The sequence below is a fragment of the Podarcis erhardii genome (genome assembly GCF_964252035.2).
Source record: "Podarcis erhardii genome assembly, chromosome: 3".
Taxonomy (NCBI): Eukaryota; Metazoa; Chordata; class Lepidosauria; order Squamata; family Lacertidae; genus Podarcis; species Podarcis erhardii.
The window spans coordinates 19,868,606-19,891,452 of NC_138507.1; the positions used below are offsets into that span (position 1 = coordinate 19,868,606).

The 22,847-nt window shown below is 42.6% G+C and overlaps 1 protein-coding gene across 1 annotated transcript in view; it reads right to left on the bottom strand.

The window, feature by feature from the left end:
* Positions 1 to 22,847, bottom strand: part of APOB (apolipoprotein B) — a 47,408-nt gene that overhangs the window by 15,360 nt on the left and 9,201 nt on the right. The window contains exons 7-25 of the mRNA XM_081856634.1: positions 20,508 to 20,632; positions 20,300 to 20,382; positions 18,110 to 18,332; positions 16,178 to 16,405; positions 14,775 to 14,892; positions 14,515 to 14,661; positions 13,698 to 13,909; positions 12,587 to 12,827; positions 10,979 to 11,155; positions 10,192 to 10,383; positions 8,929 to 9,096; positions 7,168 to 7,379; positions 6,355 to 6,537; positions 5,291 to 5,412; positions 4,130 to 4,340; positions 3,821 to 3,996; positions 2,856 to 3,043; positions 2,002 to 2,141; positions 545 to 918 (exon numbers count right to left, since the gene is read on the bottom strand). Of these exons, the coding sequence (XP_081712760.1) occupies positions 545 to 918; positions 2,002 to 2,141; positions 2,856 to 3,043; positions 3,821 to 3,996; positions 4,130 to 4,340; positions 5,291 to 5,412; positions 6,355 to 6,537; positions 7,168 to 7,379; positions 8,929 to 9,096; positions 10,192 to 10,383; positions 10,979 to 11,155; positions 12,587 to 12,827; positions 13,698 to 13,909; positions 14,515 to 14,661; positions 14,775 to 14,892; positions 16,178 to 16,405; positions 18,110 to 18,332; positions 20,300 to 20,382; positions 20,508 to 20,632 (3,520 nt within the window). The remainder of the gene's footprint in view (positions 1 to 544; positions 919 to 2,001; positions 2,142 to 2,855; positions 3,044 to 3,820; positions 3,997 to 4,129; positions 4,341 to 5,290; positions 5,413 to 6,354; positions 6,538 to 7,167; positions 7,380 to 8,928; positions 9,097 to 10,191; positions 10,384 to 10,978; positions 11,156 to 12,586; positions 12,828 to 13,697; positions 13,910 to 14,514; positions 14,662 to 14,774; positions 14,893 to 16,177; positions 16,406 to 18,109; positions 18,333 to 20,299; positions 20,383 to 20,507; positions 20,633 to 22,847) is intronic.

Sequence of the window (22,847 nt, forward strand, 5' to 3'; positions counted from 1 at the left end):
AATATTAAGCTGTGGTTTAGCATCAGAACTCAGCCACTAAGTAGCCTTGGGTATGACATTATCTCTCAGCCTCAGTTCCCCAGCTGAATAACAGTGACAGTTTCTCTCAACATTGTTCTAAAGGCAAACACAAAGAAGACTGCGGAAAACTTTGCAAAACAAAACTGCTATGTGACTATTGCATAGGATTTTTTCTTCATAGTGTTGCATGTTTAGTATAACCAATTAGGTAGATTAATGCACATGGGAGAATATGATCAGGCTGCCATAATTCCTTGCATGAACAGTCACAATATTGAGTAAGTCCCTGGTATTATACATTCACAAGGAGCCTTGTGAGCATGAGCTTTATCAAACTCAAGAGGAGGCTTGGCCAAATATGAGTTATGAATTTTCTCATATTGACTCTTGATGCACAGAGAAATGAGCCTGTGACATATTTCTAGTAAAAAGTATTGAACCGACTAGAAAACACAACACACGATTAATTACGTAATATGCTCATAATCTCCACCACCACCACCACTCTGGAACAGATTCTTACCTTGTACATTATATGAAAGTAGTTCCAAAACAGAGTCAGCTCTCACAAAGTAGTTTGTTCTTAGGCTGTAGACATCCTTTGTGGTGTTCGCCAAAGAGTAGGAACCTGACCAGTTGTAGTAATTGCTGTACATATTGGAAGAGATCTCGAAAGTGCCCAGCAAAGGCACCCGAAGCGTGTATGACTCTGGGATGGTGAAACGAGGAAGCCTGTACTCTTGAGAAGCCATGTTTCCTCCCATTGACTGCATTGCCATTTGAGACATTTCCAGAATTTTAGGCACTCTCATGTCGTAGGATGACCTGCCACCAAACGGCAGCGGAATGGTAATGACAGTACTCTCCTTGTTCCAAATGTATTTGACCTGGCCATCGCTGAAATAAAAAGTTAGCCAGAATTAAGATCCCACAAAGTCCACAAAATAACAAATGGTTGCACTTTGCCTAGGAAGCTGCCCTATTCTAAGTTGGATTTTTTCTTCATCCACCCCTGTATCCCCTGTATTTTTGTATCCTGTAAACTGTCCTGAAATCTTCGGATGAAAGGTGGTACATAAATTTAACCAGAAGCTTTTTTTTACTAGGAATTTTAGGTGCAGAGATCTCAAAGAAGCAGAAACGATTATTCATGTATGCAGCGACAGCAGCACGGATACTAGTGGCCTGGTACTGGAAAGGAGGTAAAGTCCCAACCACAGATGAATGGCTGGTGAAGATGATGGATTATGCTGAAATGGCAAAAATGACCGGGAAAATCAGAAAGCAGGAAGAGAGGAGCTTTAATAGGGAATGAGAGAAACTGACAAATTACCTAAGAGAACACTGTAAACAATCTGAAAACTTTGGCAGGATTTTGAGTAACATTCAATGCAGTTGAAAAACATTGAAAATGGAAACCACGGAAGGATGGAGGGAAGTCCAAGGATTCGGGGAATCCTAAATGTTAATGATTATGTTTAATGTTTGAATTCAAATATGTAGTGTAAAACTGATTTTTTTTAAAAAAATTAATAAGTAAGTAAGTAAGTAAGTAAGTAAGTAAATAAATAAATAAACAACCAATACTCTCTGGGATCTCTCTTAGAGAGTCTTTCCTACAATGTGCTATCTGGGATCATTGTAACTGGAGATGCTAGGGCTTGAACGTGAGATAAAATGCATGTTATCTACCCTGAGCTATCGTCCCTTCCCAAATTCCAGACTACACTCTCCTTGTATACTCCCCTTATACAAAATGTGCTAATTTTAGCAGAAAGCTGACAAGAGTGATCAAAGTGCAAGACAATGGGTGGCTATTTTTTCTAGAAACATGGTTCTGATCCAGGCATTTGTCATAAACTGGATCTTACACCAGTGTATCTTGTATAAGAACAATTTGCCCTTAGTAATGAGGCTCGGCTTCAAGGCCACAAAGGGTCCTTGTCAGCACCAAATAAGACATGTCATCTTTCACTTTACCTTTTTAAGAAAAGCTCCTCCGGGATGGCAAAAAGTTCCATGTTCTGAAAATTGAGCTCCTGGAGTCCGCTTAACTTATCCTGTAGATTTTTCACATAAGGAACGTTCTTGGAAGCCTGCTGTAACCAGGTATTGGTTGCCTGCAAGATCAGAATAAAATATCAAGCGACAAAGAGACTTGTGATCAGAAAAGTTGACATGAGCAATTCATCATCATCATTATCATCATCATCATCATCATCATCATTTTTATTTATACCCCGCCCTCCCCGGCCAGAGACGGGCTCAGGGCGGCTAACACCAGTAAAATTACAGTAAAAACATAATAGAGGGGGGGGGACCTCAAGTTAAAATGCAGCCTCATTTTAAAAGTAGCCCATAGATCAAAACCATAAGGGGAGGGAAACATAAGGGTCAGACTGAGTCCAAACCAAAGGCCAGGTGGAACAGCTCTGTCTTGCAGGCCCTGCGGAAAGATGTCAAGTCCCGCAGGGCCCTAGTCTCTTGTGACAGAGCGTTCCACCAAGTCGGGGCTAGTACTGAAAAAGCCTGGCCCTAGTTGAGACCATTCTAACCACCTTGCAACTTGGGACCTCCAAAATGTTCTCATTTGTGGACCTTAAGGTCCTCCGCGGGGCATACCAGGAGAGGCGGTCCCATAGGTACCGTAACCCACCCTAACCCACCTGCCTAGTACCCCTAGTGCTGAAACACAATGCAAGCAGTCACATTCTAGCCCATGGGTCGGCAAACTAAGGCCTGGTAGTTCTTACTGGAATCACCTACATCTCTCATCAGCCTGATTCAGAGCCACATGAAAAGTATGCTCTATGACAAAAAAAAACTCCACTTACTACTATAAAATTTGAAAAAATATGCCGGACTGTCATATCTGTATTGGCTACTCGGTGGTCCAAGAGATTGTTGGCATGCTTCTGCAAAGTCTTCGAATAATCTGCAAAGTCTACGGGTAGCATGGCTGACATTTTCTTCAGGGCTGCACTCTGGCCTGATTTCCACTGCACTTCAATCTTCTCATTATCTAAGGCAGAATGACAAATGTCACCTTATTATTTCCCATGGAATCCAGTTTGCAAAGTTGGAAAAAACCAACACCAAAACCCTCCATTGACATGTGGTGGAGGAACTTGCACGGAACCCAAACCATAAAGACCCAAACTGCCTTATAGTGAGACTGATCACCGGTTCATCTAATTCAACATTGTCCACATTGGCAGGAGGCAACTGCCCAGGGTCCCATATAGACATGTTTCTAAGCCCTAGTTGGACATGCCAGGAAGTGGTGCTTTTTGTAAGGAAAGCAGCTGCTCTACTGCTGAGCAAAGCGATTTTATGGCATACAGGATGTGCAATTCAGGCCTGCATGGTTTGGGCTCTTCCAAAGAGAATTCACATAGATGGCTATGCAATTGTGTAGCCTTGTTGATTCAGGGCTGGCTCAAATCATTTTGCTGCCCGAGGCAACAGACAAGCTGGCCCTTTCTCCCAAGGCACATACAGAGGCCAATTGGACTGGTAGTTGAATCTTATTGTGCAAGGACAGTGTCTTCCACTGCACCTGAGGGCAGCAGTCTTGCGTAGTGGGTACAGGGCAGGCCACATGTCACTCGTACCTCTGGCTACTTCCCCTCCCCCTCAACATCTGCCGCCTGAGGCAGCTGTCTCATTCTGCATAAGGCTGGCCCTGTGTGGGTGGCTACTGAAGGGTCCCAAGGTTTGGAGTGTGATAAGTGGAATTCTGATCCTTCACCACATATTGGTGGCAGAAAAGGTGTTTCACATTGACACATGATCCTACCGTATCCCAAGACAATTCTCTCTGAAATTGAGGAGCCGTGACTTGTAGCTGAACTGTCAATCTGGAATGTCAGCCCATTCTGCGACTGTTGCAGTAATACATCTGTTTTTGCTTGTGTCCTCAGGCGAGGAATGGAGATGGAAGCTTCCACTGCTGACTCTGTCCCAGCGCTATATCTGGAAAAACACACAACGGAAAGACTCCTGGCTTAGCAAAAATCTACCCTTAGAAATTCCAGAGGGGCAGAAGCCTAATTATCTCCAACTAACACCACAATATCTGCAAAAATGAGAAAAGCTTGTGGCTTACCCTATGCGTCCCGTAAGAGTAACTTCGGGGATTTTCTTGTTGTTGATGTCTAAGATAAAGCTGTAAGCGCTCCTTTCCTGAGTGGAATAGTCAGTAAGTCTGAAGTTGGTACCCAAATCAACGCTGAAACTGGGAACCTGGAGGTCACTGGTAAAAATCTTTTTGCCTCGATTGTACCTGAAGATCAGTGTGGCTTCACATTGTTTTGCACCTGAAACAAGCAGCGACAACAAATAGTTTGCAAACAGAATTAACATAGATTGCTATGTACGTTTCTGAGCACAGTTCAAAGTGTTGGTGCTGACCTTCAAAGCCCTAAATGGCCTCGGTCCTGTATACCTGAAGGAGCGTTTCCACCCCCATCATCCAGCCTGGACACTGAGGTCCAGTGCCAAGGGCCTTCTGGCAGTTCCCTCGCTGTGAGAAGTGAGGTGCCTGCCCTGTGGAACGCCCTCCCAGCAGATGTCATGGCAATAAACAACTATTTTACTTTTAAAAGACAACTGAAGGCGGCTCTGTTTAGGGAAGTTTTTAATGTCTAATGCTGTATTGTTTTTAATATTCAGTTGAAAGCCACCCAGAGTGTCTGGGGAAACCCAGCCAGATGGGCAGGGAATAAATAATTTATTATTATTATTATTATTAGTAGTAGTAGTAGTAGTAGTAGTAGTAGTAGTAAAGTAGTTGTGATAATTGAAAATATTAGGCCTCCCAAAACAACTAAGCAACTGAGTGGTTCTCTGGATTGTGGTTTTTAATTATAAAACAACCCTTACCTTCCAACCAATCTCTGGGCTAAATCACTCGAGCATGTACAACACACAGTCTCTCTATCCTTCATGACTGACAGCTGGCAACGTAAACTGACACAAACTTTAAAGCCCTGAACGTGGCTTATATCAAAGTTCTATCTGAGGTGTTAAATCTACCATTGCTTGGAGAGATTCACCCTAGAAAGAGCCGTCTAGCTCAAGTTCACCTTGTTTTATATGTATTCATTTCATCAAAACAGGTGATCTCCTGATCTTTCAAGGTGATTTACTGGCATGGGAGCTAGGACAGAGATTTTTTATTTTATTTTATTTTGACAGTGAAGAGACTTGGACGCTTTTGCAAATCTTTGCAACTTCCACATGCATCACTAATTGCACAGCCTCTTACCTGCGGCTTGAGCCATGAATTTCAAGGTGTCAACCAAGTCCTCCTCCTCTTTGTTTACTTCATAATTAGCACTTGCTGTATATTCCTTTACTTCCCCTGTTGGCTGTAGTTCAATTTCATACCTAACGATGTCAAAATGGAAATATCATCTGTCATTGTAAATAATGAAAAACAATCATAGTTCACTAGAGGAAAGCACTTCACTAATTAAGTATTGGGGCCAAATAGTTCAGCTCTAGGAGTTTTGTTTTGTCCCCCCCCCCCGCCCAAAAAAGGGTGTATTTGACACTGACATCAAGTCAACACAAAAATACACCATGGAATCACCTCCTCACATGCAAACTCCTTAGCATTGGCTCTGGCAATGTTACAAAAATATCCTAGGAATCAGCAAAATAGTAGCCATATAAGCATAGAGATTAGTTCAGGCTTCCTCAGCCTCAGCCCTCCAGATGTTTTGAGACTACAATTCCCATCATCCCTGACCACTGGTCCTGCTAGCTAGGGATCATGGGAGTTGTAGGCCAAAAACATCTGGAAGGCTGAGTTTGAGGAAGCCTGGACTAGTTAGTTGCATAAATATATAATTATACTTTCCTCTGAAAAAAATTCAGAAATAAAGAAGATGGCGTGCACACACACACACACACACACACACACACACCTATAAACATAGCTGTAGTCAGGACACTGTATTCTAAAAATTCACCATGCAAATATAAGATGTAGAGTTGGACAATGAACTTAATATGCTAAGAATATCCATTTTCTTTCTTTCTAACCCTCGGGAAGGTAAAGAGGAACCTCAATATGTGTGTGTGTGTGTGTGTGTGTGTGTGTGTTTGATGCCTGAAACCAGCACAGTCACAGGGGAGGTGCTGGCCGAAAGACAGAGCTTTCCACGACTCCTGGAAGCGGAATAAACGATGTGAAAGAAACAGATACATGAACATTTGCATGCTTTATACAGTCACAGAATCTGACTTCTCTTGGTGCAGGATCCGGCTGAGACCGAGGCAGCAGAGAAGGCATATGTGTTGCATATGTACAGAGAACCAACTTACCTGGTTTCCCCAGTGAGTGGGTAGTAAGGTGCTGTCTCTGTTGAGCTGGCATTGGAGTATTCAACTCGGGTACAGTAACTAAGACCAGCAAAGAAAGACGTGCAAGTTGTCCGGGACTCTCTGTTCTCAATCAGAGGAGGAATCACTTCTGTTCGGGTTGGGGTGACCAAGGTCAAGACGTTGCTTCAAAAGAAAATGGAATGTTTATTTCATGGTCTAGGATTAGGCAGTGGGTGAAAAGAAGAGCCTGGGAATATTGCTCATTTGGATTTAACCAGAAATCTGTAGCAATGCACCTGATAAGCAAATTATTCTTATTATTTACAAGAAAAAAATAATAACTTTCACAGTGCAAACCTGTATGTGTCTATGCAGAGGAAAGGGATTTCAGTAGGGCTTACTCCCACCTTAAGTAGGCATAGGATTGCAGGCTTATTATGGGATCTCATAGCACCTTCTCATCTCATCCCTAAACTGCAAACTACCTCAACTATTTAGCTTTAGCACCAGAGAAATTTAAAACTACTAGAATATTTAAACTGATTCACGTAATGCATTTCGCCTTGGGAATAATCCCATGCAGAGAAAGACAATGTCTGAACCAGTGGATAATGCTTACAGCCAGGAGCTGGTTTTGTGAAGGCTGCAGCTTGAAAAAGAGCCTTGCCAACTGTAGCAATGGTTGCTGGGCATTTACAAAACTAGCCTACCCACCAATGACCTTTCTCATGAGCATGGAAAAGGCAGCACAGGTTTTACAGTTCAAGGGCAATAGCAGAAATGCTCACAGAACTCAAATCCCTCCAACAGTACCTGATACTGAGGAGCTTGGTTGGAGTCTTTGGTGCAGGAATGCTGACCTTCAGCTGCCCAGCTTTCAGTCCGACGTGGGCTTCGATTCCAGACTCATGGTATATGTTGGTGTTCATCTGCACGCCGTTTCTAGCAAACGCAGGGATGTTCACTCCTATGTGAGTCACAAATTCAACTGCCACGGATGGTTTTGCAACCAGTTCTGCTTGGATCTAGAGGGTGGACACAAAAAATATTTATTTCTATCACAGAAGTTTTCTTTTTGATATGGTAAATAGCAGAACAATCCCTTTCTGGAGGATGGGGATTGGCCGTCAGATTGATTTTGCCATGCCATGCTACTTCTGTACATAGGCTTCCCCACAGATGAATGGCTTTTCAGCCAGTTGTGTTGGTAGGACCTGGAACCACACGCCCAGAGGATGTGTGGATATGATCTGTTCATCAACATGTTTGGAACACAGCTTTTTGATGACTCATTTCAAGAACCAGAGCCAACATGAGGCCAAGATGATTTGCTGCACCCATGTGACACATACACACACCCCTGTGTATCATTCTCTACTACAGCCTTTCTCAACTTTGGGTCCCCAGATGTTTTTGGCCTACAACTCACATCATCCCTGACCACTGGTCCTGTGAGCTAGGGATCATGGGAGTTGTAGGCCAAAAACATCTTGGGACCCAAGGTTGAGAACCACTGCTCTACTAGGTCAGCTCTGCAAGATGCAAAAGGATGCTGTGTGGTCCATTCCAATAAAGTCTTTGAGGGAACTAGAGCGCTATGTACACAATAGAACTCCAATTGCACTCTCCCACCCTGTGGTTTTCTGCAACTGGTATTCAGAAGCATGTGGAGACAGAGCAGAATCATCACGGTTAGTAGGCATTGATAGCCATATCTTCCATAAAATCCTCTTTCAAAGTTGGTGGTCATCCCTGCAGCCAAGGGAGCCTTAAACGGAACCAGATCATTGGCTTATCCAGCCCAGTATTAATCTACCCTGATGGGCAACTCCTGAGTCTCAGGCGGGGTGTGTGTGTGTGGCTTGTCTCACAAACTGTGTTCTGCAGTTTGACTTGCAGCTGTGCATCCTCATATGTGGAATTGCAACTAAGGTAACCACACACACAAAAAGAATTTTGCCTGAGGCTCAACTCTGGCATAAATTTAAGTCTGAATGCCCACCTGCATCCTCATTGTCATTCCAGTCTAAAATAATGTTTTATAACTTTGTAACAGGCCTTGAATTCTTGGCAGGGCAGTGGGGAGATGAGCATATCTGATGAAATCCGCAAGCCCTGACCTCCCTCCCCCAATTTTTATCTAAATCACTACACCATGGGTAGGCAAACAAAGACCCGGGGGCCAGATCTGGCCCAATCGCCTTCGAAATCTGGCCGGCGGACAGTCCTGGAATCAGCGTGTTTTTACATGAGTAGAACGTGTGCTTTTATTTAAAATGCATCTCTGGGTTATTTGTGGGGCATAGGAATTCTCCCCCCCCCCCGAAATATAGTCCGGCCCCCCACAAGGTCTGAGGGACAGTGGACCGGCCCCCTGCTGAAAAAGTTTTCTGACCCCTACACTACACCCTCACACCCTTCCCAAAACCTTAGCTAAGGGGGCAATGGAAAATAGTCAGGAAATTGCACCACTTGTAAAGTGGTGCCCTGTTGCATATTAGCTTAATAGCCTCAGAACACCACCTGCCTTACTTGCCAGCTTCTATAATAAGTTGTAAGCAAGCTAAGACTCACAGTCCTCTGTAAAATTTTCACTTTAGCCTTGGCTCCGGGAGTGGCTACTCCAGAGAAAGCGACCTTTAACGGCAATCCTGCACCTGTTGGCAGCTCAAATTCATTGTCCATGAAGATGTAGTGAACAAAGAGATCGTTGTCAATCCCCCCTGAGATGGCTTGGGCGATCTATGGGCAAAAAGATGAAAGCGTTTGTTAAATGCCTACCACAGACTTTCCCAAAGTAATTCGGAGGACGGTGATGATAAAGATGATGATCACCTTTTTCGTTCTTCAAAGAACATACGTTTAAAGAATATTGGAAAATGAATATATGAGGGGGGAGAATTGTGTACATTTGAAAACATGGGCAGCATTAAGATAAATTCAACAGTGTAAATAAGTTTTGATGGATGAAATAATTGAATACTGAATGGTTTTGTTTATATAAAACATGCAGGGATTTATGTCATGCAAAATGAACCATGGAAAGAGACGAAGGGAAGTCATGGATATTTTAAGGTTGTTTAAATGAATATTCTAAAATGTAAAACAGAAAATTTAATAAAAATTATAGGGGGGGGGGATGATCATCATCATTATCTCTGTGTCCTGTGATATTCATGCAAGTGGCACTTTGCTACAGCCTAATAATAATAATAATAATAATAATAATAATAATAATGCATCAAATATGTATGGGAAATTATTTCAAGCATCTGATTTAATGAAGAAGTGGCTGCAGTGCAAGCCACAGGCCTTCATTATATACCTGAACCCACCCCCTAGGAATGGCCCGTCCCCATGCCCACTCACAATTGATCCCCCAATTGAGTGGGCAGGTGGGATCTACTTCTCCAGCAGCAAGCTCAGCCCAGGGACCTCCTTTGTTTCCCGAGAAACTGCCCAAGGGGCTCCCCCTGTCAGATTATGGAAAACGAGGAAATGCCAGTCTGCAATGGCACCCACCAAGAAGGGTGAGCGGTCTTGTATGAATGTCGTTTTTAAAATAATAAATAAAATAAAATAAAATAAAATAAAATAAAATAAAATAAAATAAAATAAGTGTGTTGGGGAGCACAATTTGTATGAATACATTAGAGGGTGCAATGCTTTGGAAGAAATGCTCCCATTCAATGGTAGTCTGTGTCCCAATGAAAATAGCAGGCCAGGCCCCCCACTTAACACCAGGACCTCAGTAGGAGAGGCCAAGAGTTAAATTCTCTTTTAAATGAAGGAGACAGAAACATGCACAAGGTGGTTTTCAGCATTTTAAAAATATACCTTCTCGGGCACTGTCTGAAGCGTGAGGAGGCTTTTCCGAATTAGATTTCCAAGTAGCTTGAAGTCACTGAGTTTCAAGTAGCCAAGCTCTTCCCCAAACATTCTCAGGTAGGCTCTGGCTTCAGGTGTTTCTTTGGAGGTGATTTCTCTGACCATTTTCTCAAAATTAAGCATGATTCCTTTCATGGGATCCTGAAAAATGTTTTAAAGAAGGCAACAAGTAAAACATCAACCACTGTCTTAACCCTCTAGGATCACACGAGGTACTGATGGCTAGCAAAGCCCCTGTGGAATGTACGATCTCATCTTAAAGAGGGATCTCTGCCCAAAATGGCCGTCAATATGATGGCAACATTTCTTACTCTGAGCAGGAAACAAATTTCCCTTTTTTGGTGTTTTCTGTATACTTTTGGTGCTTCATGTCATTTTCATTTTTGAGAGCAGCTCCATGTACAGTATACTCTCGGATTATGTTACTCTTGAGTAACGTAAACTTTGGACTGCGAAAGCGGCAAACCCAGAAGTAATTTTCCGGGTTTCACCACTCATGCATGCGCAGAAGCTCTCTGTGCACCGTGTGCATGCGCAGAAGCGCTCTATCATGCCGTGCGCATGGACCCCTGGAATGAATTAAATTCATATCCAGAGGGTCCGCTGTACAGCCTTATGATAAAATGTGGTTTTCAACCACTACACCCCACAAAACTTATTCAGACATTGCTACAGGCTTGAAGGGTTTGTTTTGAAAAGCCAACAGCACCGTTTCACCTAGAAAACTGTGGTATACCTGATCTTGTGTTCCATCCTTGGCGTACCCAAAATATTTGAAAAGCACTTGAGAAACTTCATCTGGCACCTTGCCATCTACCCAATACAAAGCTTTTGTGGCACTGTCAGGGAAAAACCCATTCGGTCCAAACATGGCTTCTAGTGTCGGCTCAAAGCTTTTCCCATCCAAGCCGATCTGATGGAAATGAGAAAAAATAAAACAAAGCAGAGTGAGTAATAGAAGAGTATTTTTTTTCACTTGAGAACTCCAAGTTAATTGGAAGGGGGAAATTCTACAGGCAAGCCGCAAATGTATAAAATAGAGAGTTGAATGAGCAAGCAAGGGTCTAGCTTGCGGGTAATGCTGTCACTTAACTTGACTTCCCCTCAGTTGTGTGTTTTCGGACGTAACACTAATCGTGTGCTGCTGTTATTTTAGGTCATTGCATTCATGAGCCTTGTCTTCTGATATCAAGATGTTAGCAAGACATAAGAAGAGTCTTGCTGGGTCAAACCAAGGTAAAGGTAAAAAAGGTAAAGGACCCCTGGACGGTTAAGTCCAGGCAAAGGCGACTATGGGGTGCGGAGCTCATCTCACTTTCAGGCTGAGGGAGCCAGCGTTTGTCCACAGACAGCTTTCTGGGTCATGTGGCTAGCATGACTAAGCCGCTACTGGAGCATGGAGGACTGTGACAGACGCCAGAGTGCACAGAAATACCGTTTACCTTCCCGCCGCAGCAGTACCTATTTATCTACTTGCCCTGGCGTGCTTTTGAACTGCTAGGTTGGCAGGAGCTGGGACAGAGCAATGGGAGCTCACCCTGTCGCGGGGATTCGAACTGCCGACCTTCCAATCGGCAAGCCCAAGAGGTTTAGTGGTTTAGACCACAGCGCCACCAGCTCCCTTTCAAGGGTCAGAGCAAAAGTCTATCTAATTCAGCATCTTGCCTTCTACTTGACCAATCTGTTGCATGTGAGAAGCTCAAAAGGCAGTTGTGAGGGTGATAGTCCTCCTTCACTGTTTTCCGCCAGTGATTTGTATTCAGAGATATACTGCCTTTCATACTGCAGGTAAACATAGAGGCCATCATGCATATTGGCCATATTTTTTCATTTTTATTCTTGCTCCAATTGACAACTGGCACCCTGCCATTTCTTGCACCTTTTGATAGCTGAGATCTTGTGAGTGTGCACATGATTTCCAATTTCACCAAGTTGCTGTTATTTTGAATTTTTAACCTTTGTACACTGCTTTAAGGCTGAAAAAGCATCGTATAGAAAATAGTAGCACATAATATAATACAGTCGTACCTTGGGAGCCGAATGCCTTGGCTCCCGATCAAATTGGCTCCCAACCGATTGAAACCTGGAAGTGAGTGTTCTGGTTTTTGAACGATTTTTGGAAACTGAACGTCCAGCGCGGCTTCCGTGGCTTTCAGTTGGCTGCAGGACACTCCTGCAGTCAATCAGAAGCCGCACTTTGGTTTCTGAACAGTTCCAGGAGTCTAACGGACTCCTGGAATGCATTCTGTTAGAAAACCAAAGTACCACTGTACAGATACATTTATATGCTGAAGTCAATAATAGCAAGCAGACTGAAGTAAATGCTAAAAAAGCTGTTGTATACCTCAAACACATCTATGGGATTCAGTCCAGTCAACTGCAGTGTAGTTCTTAGCATGGATTCCTTAGGTACATAGCTGCTTGAATCAAACAGCAGGTCTCCTTCCAGTTTTCCTGAAATTGGACCATCGGTCCATGGCAGAGACAGCGTCTTGGAAGCCTGATAATTTTGTGAAAATCTTCGGAAGTCTTTGGCTGGTGGAACCTGGGCTCCTTTAAGAGCCTCATTAATTTTTCCTCTGAGCCTGATGACATTAAAACAGAGTGGCAAAATTATTAATACAATCTTTTGTACAATATTCAGGTAGAATTCAGCTATGGTAGGTTTCTGGCATAAAAACTCCATTTAATATTTTTTTATTCGCATCTCTTTAGGGAACGTTATACTTAATGGCTTAGAGTTCTGGTGCCTTACCAATGGGAGTAGCAGGAATCTCACAAAGACCTTGAAATGTCAGCTTCACAGGACGAAAATATAAAGCACCCTCACATGTTGCCACATATAAAATGGGGTTTTGGTGCTGGGAGCCAAATTATATTGCAATTCCGGCGATGGTTCAAAAAAAGGCTAAAATGGCAGCCCACTAGCCCAATCTGGTCCCCTTATCTGAAATTTAGTGAGAGTCTTCCTTCTTCCAATGTAGCTGATTCCCTTCTAATTCAGCAGCACCACAGACCACAAAAAATGTGTAGCAATTTGTGCCATTATCCCTTTGATTACAACATGGCTGGAGGGGGGGCATTCTAGCTCTCATACACACCTTAGAAGTACTATTTTTCTAGGAAAAGAAGTGCCGGAACTCACCATGAACTCCTCCATTGTTCTCTTATAAACCTATAGCTCAGTTGGTAGAGCATGAGTCTCTTAATTTCATGGGTCATGGCAATGGCGCCCACCTGAGAGGTGCCAGAGCTGAGCTCCAGTGAGCTCTAGCTGGAAAAAAGCCCTGCACCTTAGTCAGGGATAGCCTGGTCCCCCAAGATAAAGAAGCTGGCTCTTACTAGCCTATGTAAATATCTACCTTATGGACTCTTGATTTAATACGATTATTCCATTAATCAATCATAGATAAAAATTTGAAGCTATATCAACAGATTTTAAAACAATTACTTACAATTCAGTGTAAGGGTCTGTCGAATCTAAGATGTTGGCAATGTGGGAGGCTACAAAACTTTTCACTTGTTCATTCTTGTCCTTCTGAAGACTTTTAATGACCTTGGAAATGTCAGATGAGGAAGGGTTTCTCATCAGCATGAGATAAGCTGCCAGACGTTTCTCAACTGGTGAAGAAGCCTCCTGGAAGACCTTGACTAGAACCCCTTGGTCCTGTAACAAGATGAACAAAGTAAAGTTAAAGAACAAAAAATGGCAACTAGAAATGGCTTGACTTCTGGTTTAGGAAACAATTGAATTTCAGTTCTCCTCGTTTCCGCACACAACGTTTATTTTAATAATGAGTGATGCTGTTTGAGGTCGATCATAGCTGTAAAGGTTATCTGCAATCACCAGTGTGATTCAATGAGCCTCTTGCTTTTAAGTAGGAATGTACCTCGAGTTAAGAACTTTACCTCAGGGTGAGAACAGAAATCACACGGCGGCAGCATGAGGCCCCATTAGCTAAAGTGGTACCTCAGGTTAAGAACGGTCTCAGGTTAAGAACGGTTTCAGGTTAAGAACGGACCTCCGGAACAAATTAAGTTCGTAACCAGAGGTGCCACTGTAATAACAATAACAACAACAACAACAACAACAATAACAACAACAAAACAACAATATTCTCTGACATTGCTACATTTAATATATAATTAGATTCCACTAGTGCTAATTTACACAAGGTCTGCACAGTTACTAAGAAACAAAATGTGATTTGTTTGATTGCTTAAAGCATAATTTTATGGAAGGGAGGGGAACATGCAATACATTCTGTTTACCTCAGCAGTGATGCTCATTTTTCTCAGTGCCTGAATGGCTGCTTTCTGGACTGCAGGTGATGCTTCATTACTTCTAATACACATTTTCAGAGACTGTTTCACATTGGGACTGGCATCTTCTATCACTTTTCCCATATTGCCAATGGCCTGTGGATCATATTAAAAAAAAGGTGAATATAGGGGCTTCCCTCTCCCAGCCAGGGAATATTAGCATGCAAACAAGGGCAAATGCATTTTTAAACTAAAATACAAAAACATACCCTCAGGGTCAGGTAGGTGAGCTCCTCATCTCCAGAGCATTCGTTGCTGATCTGTGACACCATAAAATTAGCAACATCATTTATTTCTTCTGTCACTATCCTGTTGCTATCATAGAATCTGGAAGAAAGGGAAATCGTATCAAAGATTTTTAAAGCTGCATGGAAAACTTAGGTGCTAAGATGTTAATTGCAAGCCTTAACAAAATGCATTTTTCTCCTAGAAGAAAAAAGAAACTTCCCATATTTAGATATCTTTTTCTATAATAGACTTGCATTTTGCCTACTTAAACAAAGAGCCTGTTGATGCCATTTGACTCCATTGTGACCAGGAATGACGGGAGGTGTATCTAACAACTTCTGGAGACATAACACTGAGGAAGCCTCAGATTTCTCCCTGATTTTGTAGATCATGATTATTTTTCTTCTGCCGTATCTGGTTAAATATTTCTTAAATACAAACAGTATTTATATGGCTGACAGCTTATCAGTAGTTCAGTAAAATTAATCAATCCAACCTATACACTGAAGCTTGCATATGAACAATAGCTTTCATGGGGAAAGCACATATTCTTTATGTTTACTCGGTGCGTGAATATGGTGCTGGTGTATTCCATTCCATTGACTGTAAGGGGAGAGGGATAAATACCCCCCCCCCAAAAAAAAAGAGAGAGCAAGGAAAAGCCATTGCACCAAGCTGATAGGGCTTAGAAAGGGTGGTAACTCTGCCATGGAATTTCCTCACGGCAACCATAGTTGTCAGGCTTCAGGGAATCAGCTTCCTCCTGCCCCCCGCCCCCCACCTTGGCAGTAGATAAGCAGAACAAAGGAAAATGAGTCTTCTTACAAGTTAAAAACTTTAATGATCACAGCGAGAGAACAAAGAAGCCATTTCCTAGGAATGGCGGTGCTCCCAATTAAGGATCACACCCCCTTATGTCCCTAGTCACCCACGTCACTCCTACATCTTGTAACCTGAGTTTGTACCCTCTGTGCTTTCTGTTCTGCCACTTTCTCAGCTCTTTTTGATTTTGGAGAGAGCAGATGGATGCTTTCCAGAGACAGTGAATCTGTTAACCCTCTCTCTCCTAGTGCTTCTTCTCCTAGCTGTTCCCCATCCAGTATTTCCCAGCTTCTGCCTTCTGAACTATGCCCCTCTGCAAACCACTGATCCAAATCTATACTGTCCTCATGCTCCTGGGAAGATTCAGGATCTGGATAAGGAGCAGGGGGAGAGGGAGGCTCCCACCATTCCTCCTCAGTGTAGCCTTCCTCAGCACGGTCCCTGACAATAGCACTGCTGTCAACCAGCTAGTTGGATAAAGGTCTTTTAGACAATGCTGCAACCACATTATATTCCTTAAAAAATCAATTTCAGGTCAAAAACACACCCAGTTGCCACATACCTGTTGACGGCGTGACTCAAAGCATAAAAAGAAGCTCGGCTTGGGCGATACTGGGCCGCGTTGAGGATTTCCCGTATCCTTTTCGTGCAGGGTGAAGGCAGCAGCGCCAGGCTGTATGTGACGGCATCCAGTACAAGTGAATCGACGTTGCCTGTCCTCAGGACTTGGAGGATTGCACCAAAGCACTCTGGGGTACCGCACTGAGTCAGAGCCTGTATTGTGATCGAACTGAAAGGAAACAAACCAACAAATTTCAAACCTGACACAAAGGATTTGACACCATCATGGCACCATCGTTATGTCATCCATACACAGCCATTTATTGTTATTTCTGGTACTTCTGCTCCTGTTAACTTTTATACGTACCCACCATTCTATAGAAATGTGCTAATAAATGAAAAACAATGACCATGTGTGTACACACACTAAAATATCATAACACAGCAGATGCCCGCCAATACATTTGGTGGGTGGAATGGGGAATGCTATGCCAGTGTTGTGTGACACTTTGCCTCCAACCAACCCTCCCCAGCCTAATGGAAATGGGGTTTGGTGGAGGCAGCGTGTTTGGGATGGATGAAGGAGTGGGTAGAATTGAAAGATGCAGGAATTTTGTACTTGGAAAGATACAGCCAAGCTTTTGGATGGCATAGCTACCTGTACTACGATAAGACTAAAGTGCACAAGGGAGTCTTTAATCATGTGATCAGGAAGAGCCTCTATAATGTTTGGACAAGATATAAAGAACTTTGAGAAAGGAAGACCGCCATGTTGGCTATCCCCAATGGAGGCAGTTAAAAAATTAAACATGGGGGGGGGGAATTGGGGAACACCCAAAGATCTCCTTGAATTCGAAGACTTTTAATTTAATTATAAGACTTTTAAAAGAGAAAGAATACAGTGGTGCCTCGCAAGACGAAAAGAATCCATTCCGCGAGTCTCTTCGTCTAGCGGTTTTTTCGTCTTGCGAAGCAAGCCCATTGACGGCTTAGCGGATTAGCGCTATTAGCGGTTTAGCGGCTTTTAGCGGCTTTTAGTGGCTTAGCGGCTTAGCGGATAAGTGGTTTAGCAGCTTAGAAAAAGGGGGGGGGAGGAAAAAAACCCTGCAGGAACTCGCAAGACATTTTCGTCTTGCGAAGCAAGCCCATAGGAAATTCGTTTTGCGAAGCACCTCCAAAACGGAAAACTCTTTCGTCTAGCGAGTTTTCCGTCTTGCGAGGCATTCGTCTTGCGGGGCACCACTGTAGTTACAGATCAGTTTCAGTGTTTTCAAGTGAATGAGATTTTTGGGAAGGACAAAGAGAGAGGAAGTATCAAGGTGGGGGCGCGGATCAGAATTTGGAGGGGAAAGACCATATTGGGGAATAACAAAAAAATTAATATCTAAATTTTATAAAATCTTGTTAGAATGGGAAACTAAAGATGAGCTGGCTAAGGCTGCTATTATACACTGGGCATCAGATATTGGACATAATATTAAATTCTTGGCTTGGGAATTTGGAATGTGGAATAGAATGGTAATTTTTTTTGGCTTGCTGTTTGATTTAGGAGAATATATTAAAGATGCTTTATAAGTGGTATCTGACCCAAATCAGGAAGTCCCTAATTTTATTTTCACCTCTGTCATGAACTCAGTGGCCTCTTGAATTTTGATACCGAGAAGAAAGGTTTCGTTCTGGATCATGGGTGTATTAGACTATCTGATGGAAGGTAAATGTTTAATTGTTGTCCTTGGGACCTCTGCAAATAAAACCCCATGTTGGCCAATATTCTTTCTCCCACACTTTTGCACGGTGCATACTCTCGACTTCTGTCTTCCCATTGCAACACCTGAACAGTGGACTATTGCAACAAAGCTTTTGACCAAACAACCAGTGAGCTGCTTTCACTGTGACTGCTTCCATATTTACTCTGTTCCTGTTGATAAAATACCTGGAAGTTTCCATCATCTTTGGCACCAGAGGACCCAGAGTAGCATTGTGTAAGCCTCTCAGTCCGGTCACAAATCTGTAGAAGAGACTGGCTCTTTTCTGGTTCTGCTGGGAGACGGAGAGTTTCTGCAGTTCTTGAAGGACTCTCAGAACAGCATCGCCATGCCTGTGGGATTTGGCCTCCACACTCTCTGAGGACAAGCCTCTCTTTACCAGGCCATTGACTGTAAAGAAATGCATGTTATCTTTTTTTAAAAAATGCTTTTTATTGAGTTTTCTTTAACACAAACAAAACAAAATAAATACACTAATGTTCTACAATCTTATGTACACTTATTTTTCAACTCTCTATCGAGCACGGACTTCCCTCCCTCCCTTCAGAGGTTTTCATATTAATCTTCCTTTTTCACAGATTCTTAACATCCTTCTGTCCATGTCATAAGATTTATTTTAATCCTACTACAGTCTTTAAACTTCTGCAATTATTACATATATACTCCACAAATTTACTCCATTCACTTCTGAACTGTGTTTCCTCTTGGTTACGGATTCTGTGGGTCAGTTTTGTTAATTCCACATATTCAACCATTTTTTGTCTGCCACTCCATTAATGTTGGTATTTCCTGAGTTTCCCATTTTGGGGCTACTAAGATTCTGGCAGCAGTTGTAGTGTACATGAATAATCTCTGATCTGCTTTTCTTATTTCATCTCCTATCAACCCCAGCAAAAAAGCTTCTGGTTTTTTGGGAAAGTATATTTGAACAGTTTTTTCAATTCATTGTAAATCATATCCCAAGAAATAATAATAATAATAATAATAATAATAATAATAATAATAATAACAACAACAACAACAACAACAACAACAACAACAACAACAACAATAATAATAATAATTTTTTATTTATACCCCGCTCTCCCCAGCCAAGGCCGGGCTCACCTTGTTTTAACCTGTGTTTTTCTGCATAAGGCTTAGGCTCACCTCATTGTTTTGGTGAGGGCCATTTCTCCTACCTAAGAATGAAGCAACCTACAGAGTGGATTTAACCTCATAAAATGCATATTATCAGAAGGATGCTGTATGTTTGCATTGCTGGGACACCCTCTACAACCCCAAAAAATAATGCCTTGCAAAATATAAATATGCTGCCCTAGGCTGTATCCCACAGTGACTTAGTGCCAATGGAAAACACTGGCATGGGATAATCTGTTTTTGTTGACCTACCGTACCTACTGCAGATCCTTGGGCTCTTCAGAGATCCCTAGGCTCTGCTTTTCAGAGTTGAGGGACCCTCTCAATCACTATACGTAATGGCATGGAGGGTAGAGACCATTGGCAAAAATTGTGTGCTTTGTCTTGTGCCAGTGGCATTCCTTTCTACTGGAGAAAAGTCACCATTGGATACAACCTTTCATCTTGATCTTACATACACCCCTGGGATAGCTCAGTCAATAGAACATGAGACTGTTAATCTCAGGACTGTGGGTTCAAGCCCCATGTTGGGCAAAAGATTCCTGCATTGCTGGGGGTTGGACTAGATGACCCTCGTGATCCCTTTCCAACTCTACAGTTCTGTGATTCTATGTTCATTTTTGCATAAAAAACTCATCCATGTATTCTCAGTGTTTCTGTGATAAAACCAACTCGTATTGGTCATGGGGGTTATTTTTTTTTTTATATATATAACTACGATTTTCAAAGAGTTCAAATTATCAGGTTGTGAAACAGCAAAACCTTCATGCTCCCCAGTAAAAAATAGCCTCATTGTGACAAAATGTCAAATAATTTATGGCCTTCTGAGCCCTTCAAAACAACCTTACAGAAAATGGAAACTTTGAGTTAGCATGAAGTTCCCTGATTGTCTTTTCAGAAGCCCTACATTGTGTGGTGCTCATCTGATGGGTACGGTCTCAGTTCGTTCATATTATCACTGGTATGTGAAACCCCTTTGCCTGATGGGTTGGGATTTTAAACACAGATGGATCCAGGAACATGTCTTCGTCACATCCAGCTGTACATACCACAAACATAGCATAGGTTTCTCCTTTTTTCTTTATATATTGGGAAATTGCATGTAGCCAGTGCTTAGCCTTTCTCTACATTTGTGAGTTTGAACACTTAAAATCCCTTGCATTACATATGCCCCATAGGAAACAGATCAATCTGAGAGCGATTTCTTAAAGCCTTACCATCTATGTCTCTGTTGTTGGTTTGCACAGTGTTTTCAAGTTTCAGAAACTGTTTGACTTTGGACATCATGCCATACTGTTGTCTAGTGGGCAATAAGGGGGAAAAGAAACATTTTTAAATGCAAAGTTGTATACAATACACATATTTCAACCACAGCCTATAACCCTAATAGGGAAGGGGTTAAGAGAGACATGACATGAAACCTACTTATATGATGAAGGTAGGAACAAGTGCTCTTCCGTGCAGGTTGCCTCAGCTACGTGCTTCTTCGCTGCATCGATGGTGTACTCACAGTGCTGTTTGCTGCTTATCAGGGTGGACATTGGTGTATTCTGCAAAACACAAGGGTGGCAGAGTTAACTTACTGTTTGCCCTAACAAAACAAATTGCACTGTAGCCATTCCCCTCCCCCAGCTGTACTGTCACCTATATTGGCCTGCTAAGTGTGGCAAGGGAGGCTGGCCACTTATCTGCTTCCCTGTATTTCTGATCAGGTGTGTCTCTGATCAGGTAAAAATGCTCTCCATTGCATGGCAGGATCATGCTAGCCAAGCAGTTAAATGTACAATGTAATAAGTTAACACTTTACAAATGCCCAGGTTTCAAGAACAAATGCACAATCTAATTCCAGAGGCAGAATCATCTAATGGTTGGATTTTCTTTTTCCAAATGGAGGGCCTCAATTTCTTCTCCGCCTTGCCCCCAACCCATCATGCCTCAGTTTAACCTGTGTTTTTCTGCATAAGGCTTAGGCTCACCTCATTGTTTTGGTGAGGGCCATTTCTCCTACCTAAGAATGAAGCAACCTACAGAGTGGATTTAACCTCATAAAAATACTTTCCTTCTTTTCTTTTTAATTTAATATCCACCCTGAGGGAGAGTTATGGGTAACTTACAAACATGCTTCTTGCATTGTGAATCTTGGTCATATAATAAAATTGTTTTATCACTCTAGGGTTAGGAAAGACTGTTTTCCCGTATATTGATAAGCTGGAAGTCAAGCTTTGCCTGTGATGATAATAATATCCGGAAGCTGGACTTCCGGGTTGGCGCCATCGCCGAATGGCGGGCTCCCTCCGAGCTCCCGAGGGAGCCGGCTCGGCAGGGGCTGGGTTCTACCGCGCCGGCGACGCGGGGACCCGCAAAAACCATGGGCACGGAGCCCCATGGACATGGTGACTCGGCTGGCACCTTTGAGCCCCCCCCGGCCCGCGAAAGAGCCTTTTTAAAGGCTTCGGAGCGGGCGCCTGGGGGGGGGTGCTTTGAGTCCGCCGCTTCCCCTGCCGAGCGAAGCCGCATGCCATTCGGTGGAGAGCGCTGGCTTCTTCCATTGAAAATCTGGATCCAAAAGAACAATCCGTGAGTAATTGGAATATGGATTAAAAAGAGGGATAAATTTTTTAAATCCGGAGCGAGCGGGGGGGGGGGGTATAAAAAGGAAGTCATCCCCCCCAATTGTAGAAGAGCCAAAACAAAGGACTTAACAACTAAGATTGAGAGTGACCTTATCTTGATGAATTAGTGACTTCGCGAGGGAAAAATATAAGATTGAGCTGGAGGAGAAAAGTGGAATTTGAACTAAAAAGCACCCCCCCCCCGGAACCCCGGGAGCGACTGGTGAAAATGCCTGGGGAAGAGAAACGGAGGTTTTGACAGCTGTCAAAGAGCTGTCAAAACGGAAGAACAAAACAGAGACTTTGTTATGAGGACTTTGCCGGTTACATTGGTTATAAATTGGATATAAAATGTTTCAAATAAGGATCAACAAGCTACTTGGATTGGTGGATGTGATCTGGAAGGGAACTCAGTTACTGAAATCCATCTAGAGGAGCTGAGGGATATTGCAAGTGTTTTTGACTGGAAATTTGAACAGTTGAACAGAACTTTTTATCTCCTGGGAAACTGCAGAAATGGAACATTATTTTGTCTACAGAGGTCTACACACTACAGAAAACAATGGATGTAAATGAAAGGGACATGACGCAATGTTTTGCTCCTGAATAACAAGCCTCTGCAGAGAAACTAGAAACTTTTGGAAATAGAACATTTCGGCAGAAGAGCAGGGAAAAAGCAAAAAATAAAAAGGAGGAGTGTGATTAATAAGAATAATGAAATAACAAGATCTGGACAGAACTGGAAGTGGGAACATTTGGGACATTCAGATTTGACAAGCTTACAGAAATAAAATTGGAGTTTTTGCTCCTGGATATAAAAATCTGGATAGAAGAAATGGGCCCCTTTTTGAGATAGACTCCTTCTATGATTGGACATTCGAATTTAAAAATGACTGGTAAAGGACTAGAGAGGTTTGGGTTTAGTGAGATGTGGGAACCCCAGGAAGATATCAGATGTCGAGGGATATTGGGAACGCAACCGGGAAAGGGGGGAGGGAAATCTGGAATCCAAAGGGTGCAAAACTATTTTTTATCTTGTTTATTTTTATCTGCATTATTCTTGAAGGGGGGGAACTCGTGGAAGGGAATTAGGTCGATCTTAGGGGATGGGAATTTTCGAAAAATTGGGTTATTGACGATAAGTGTAATTTGG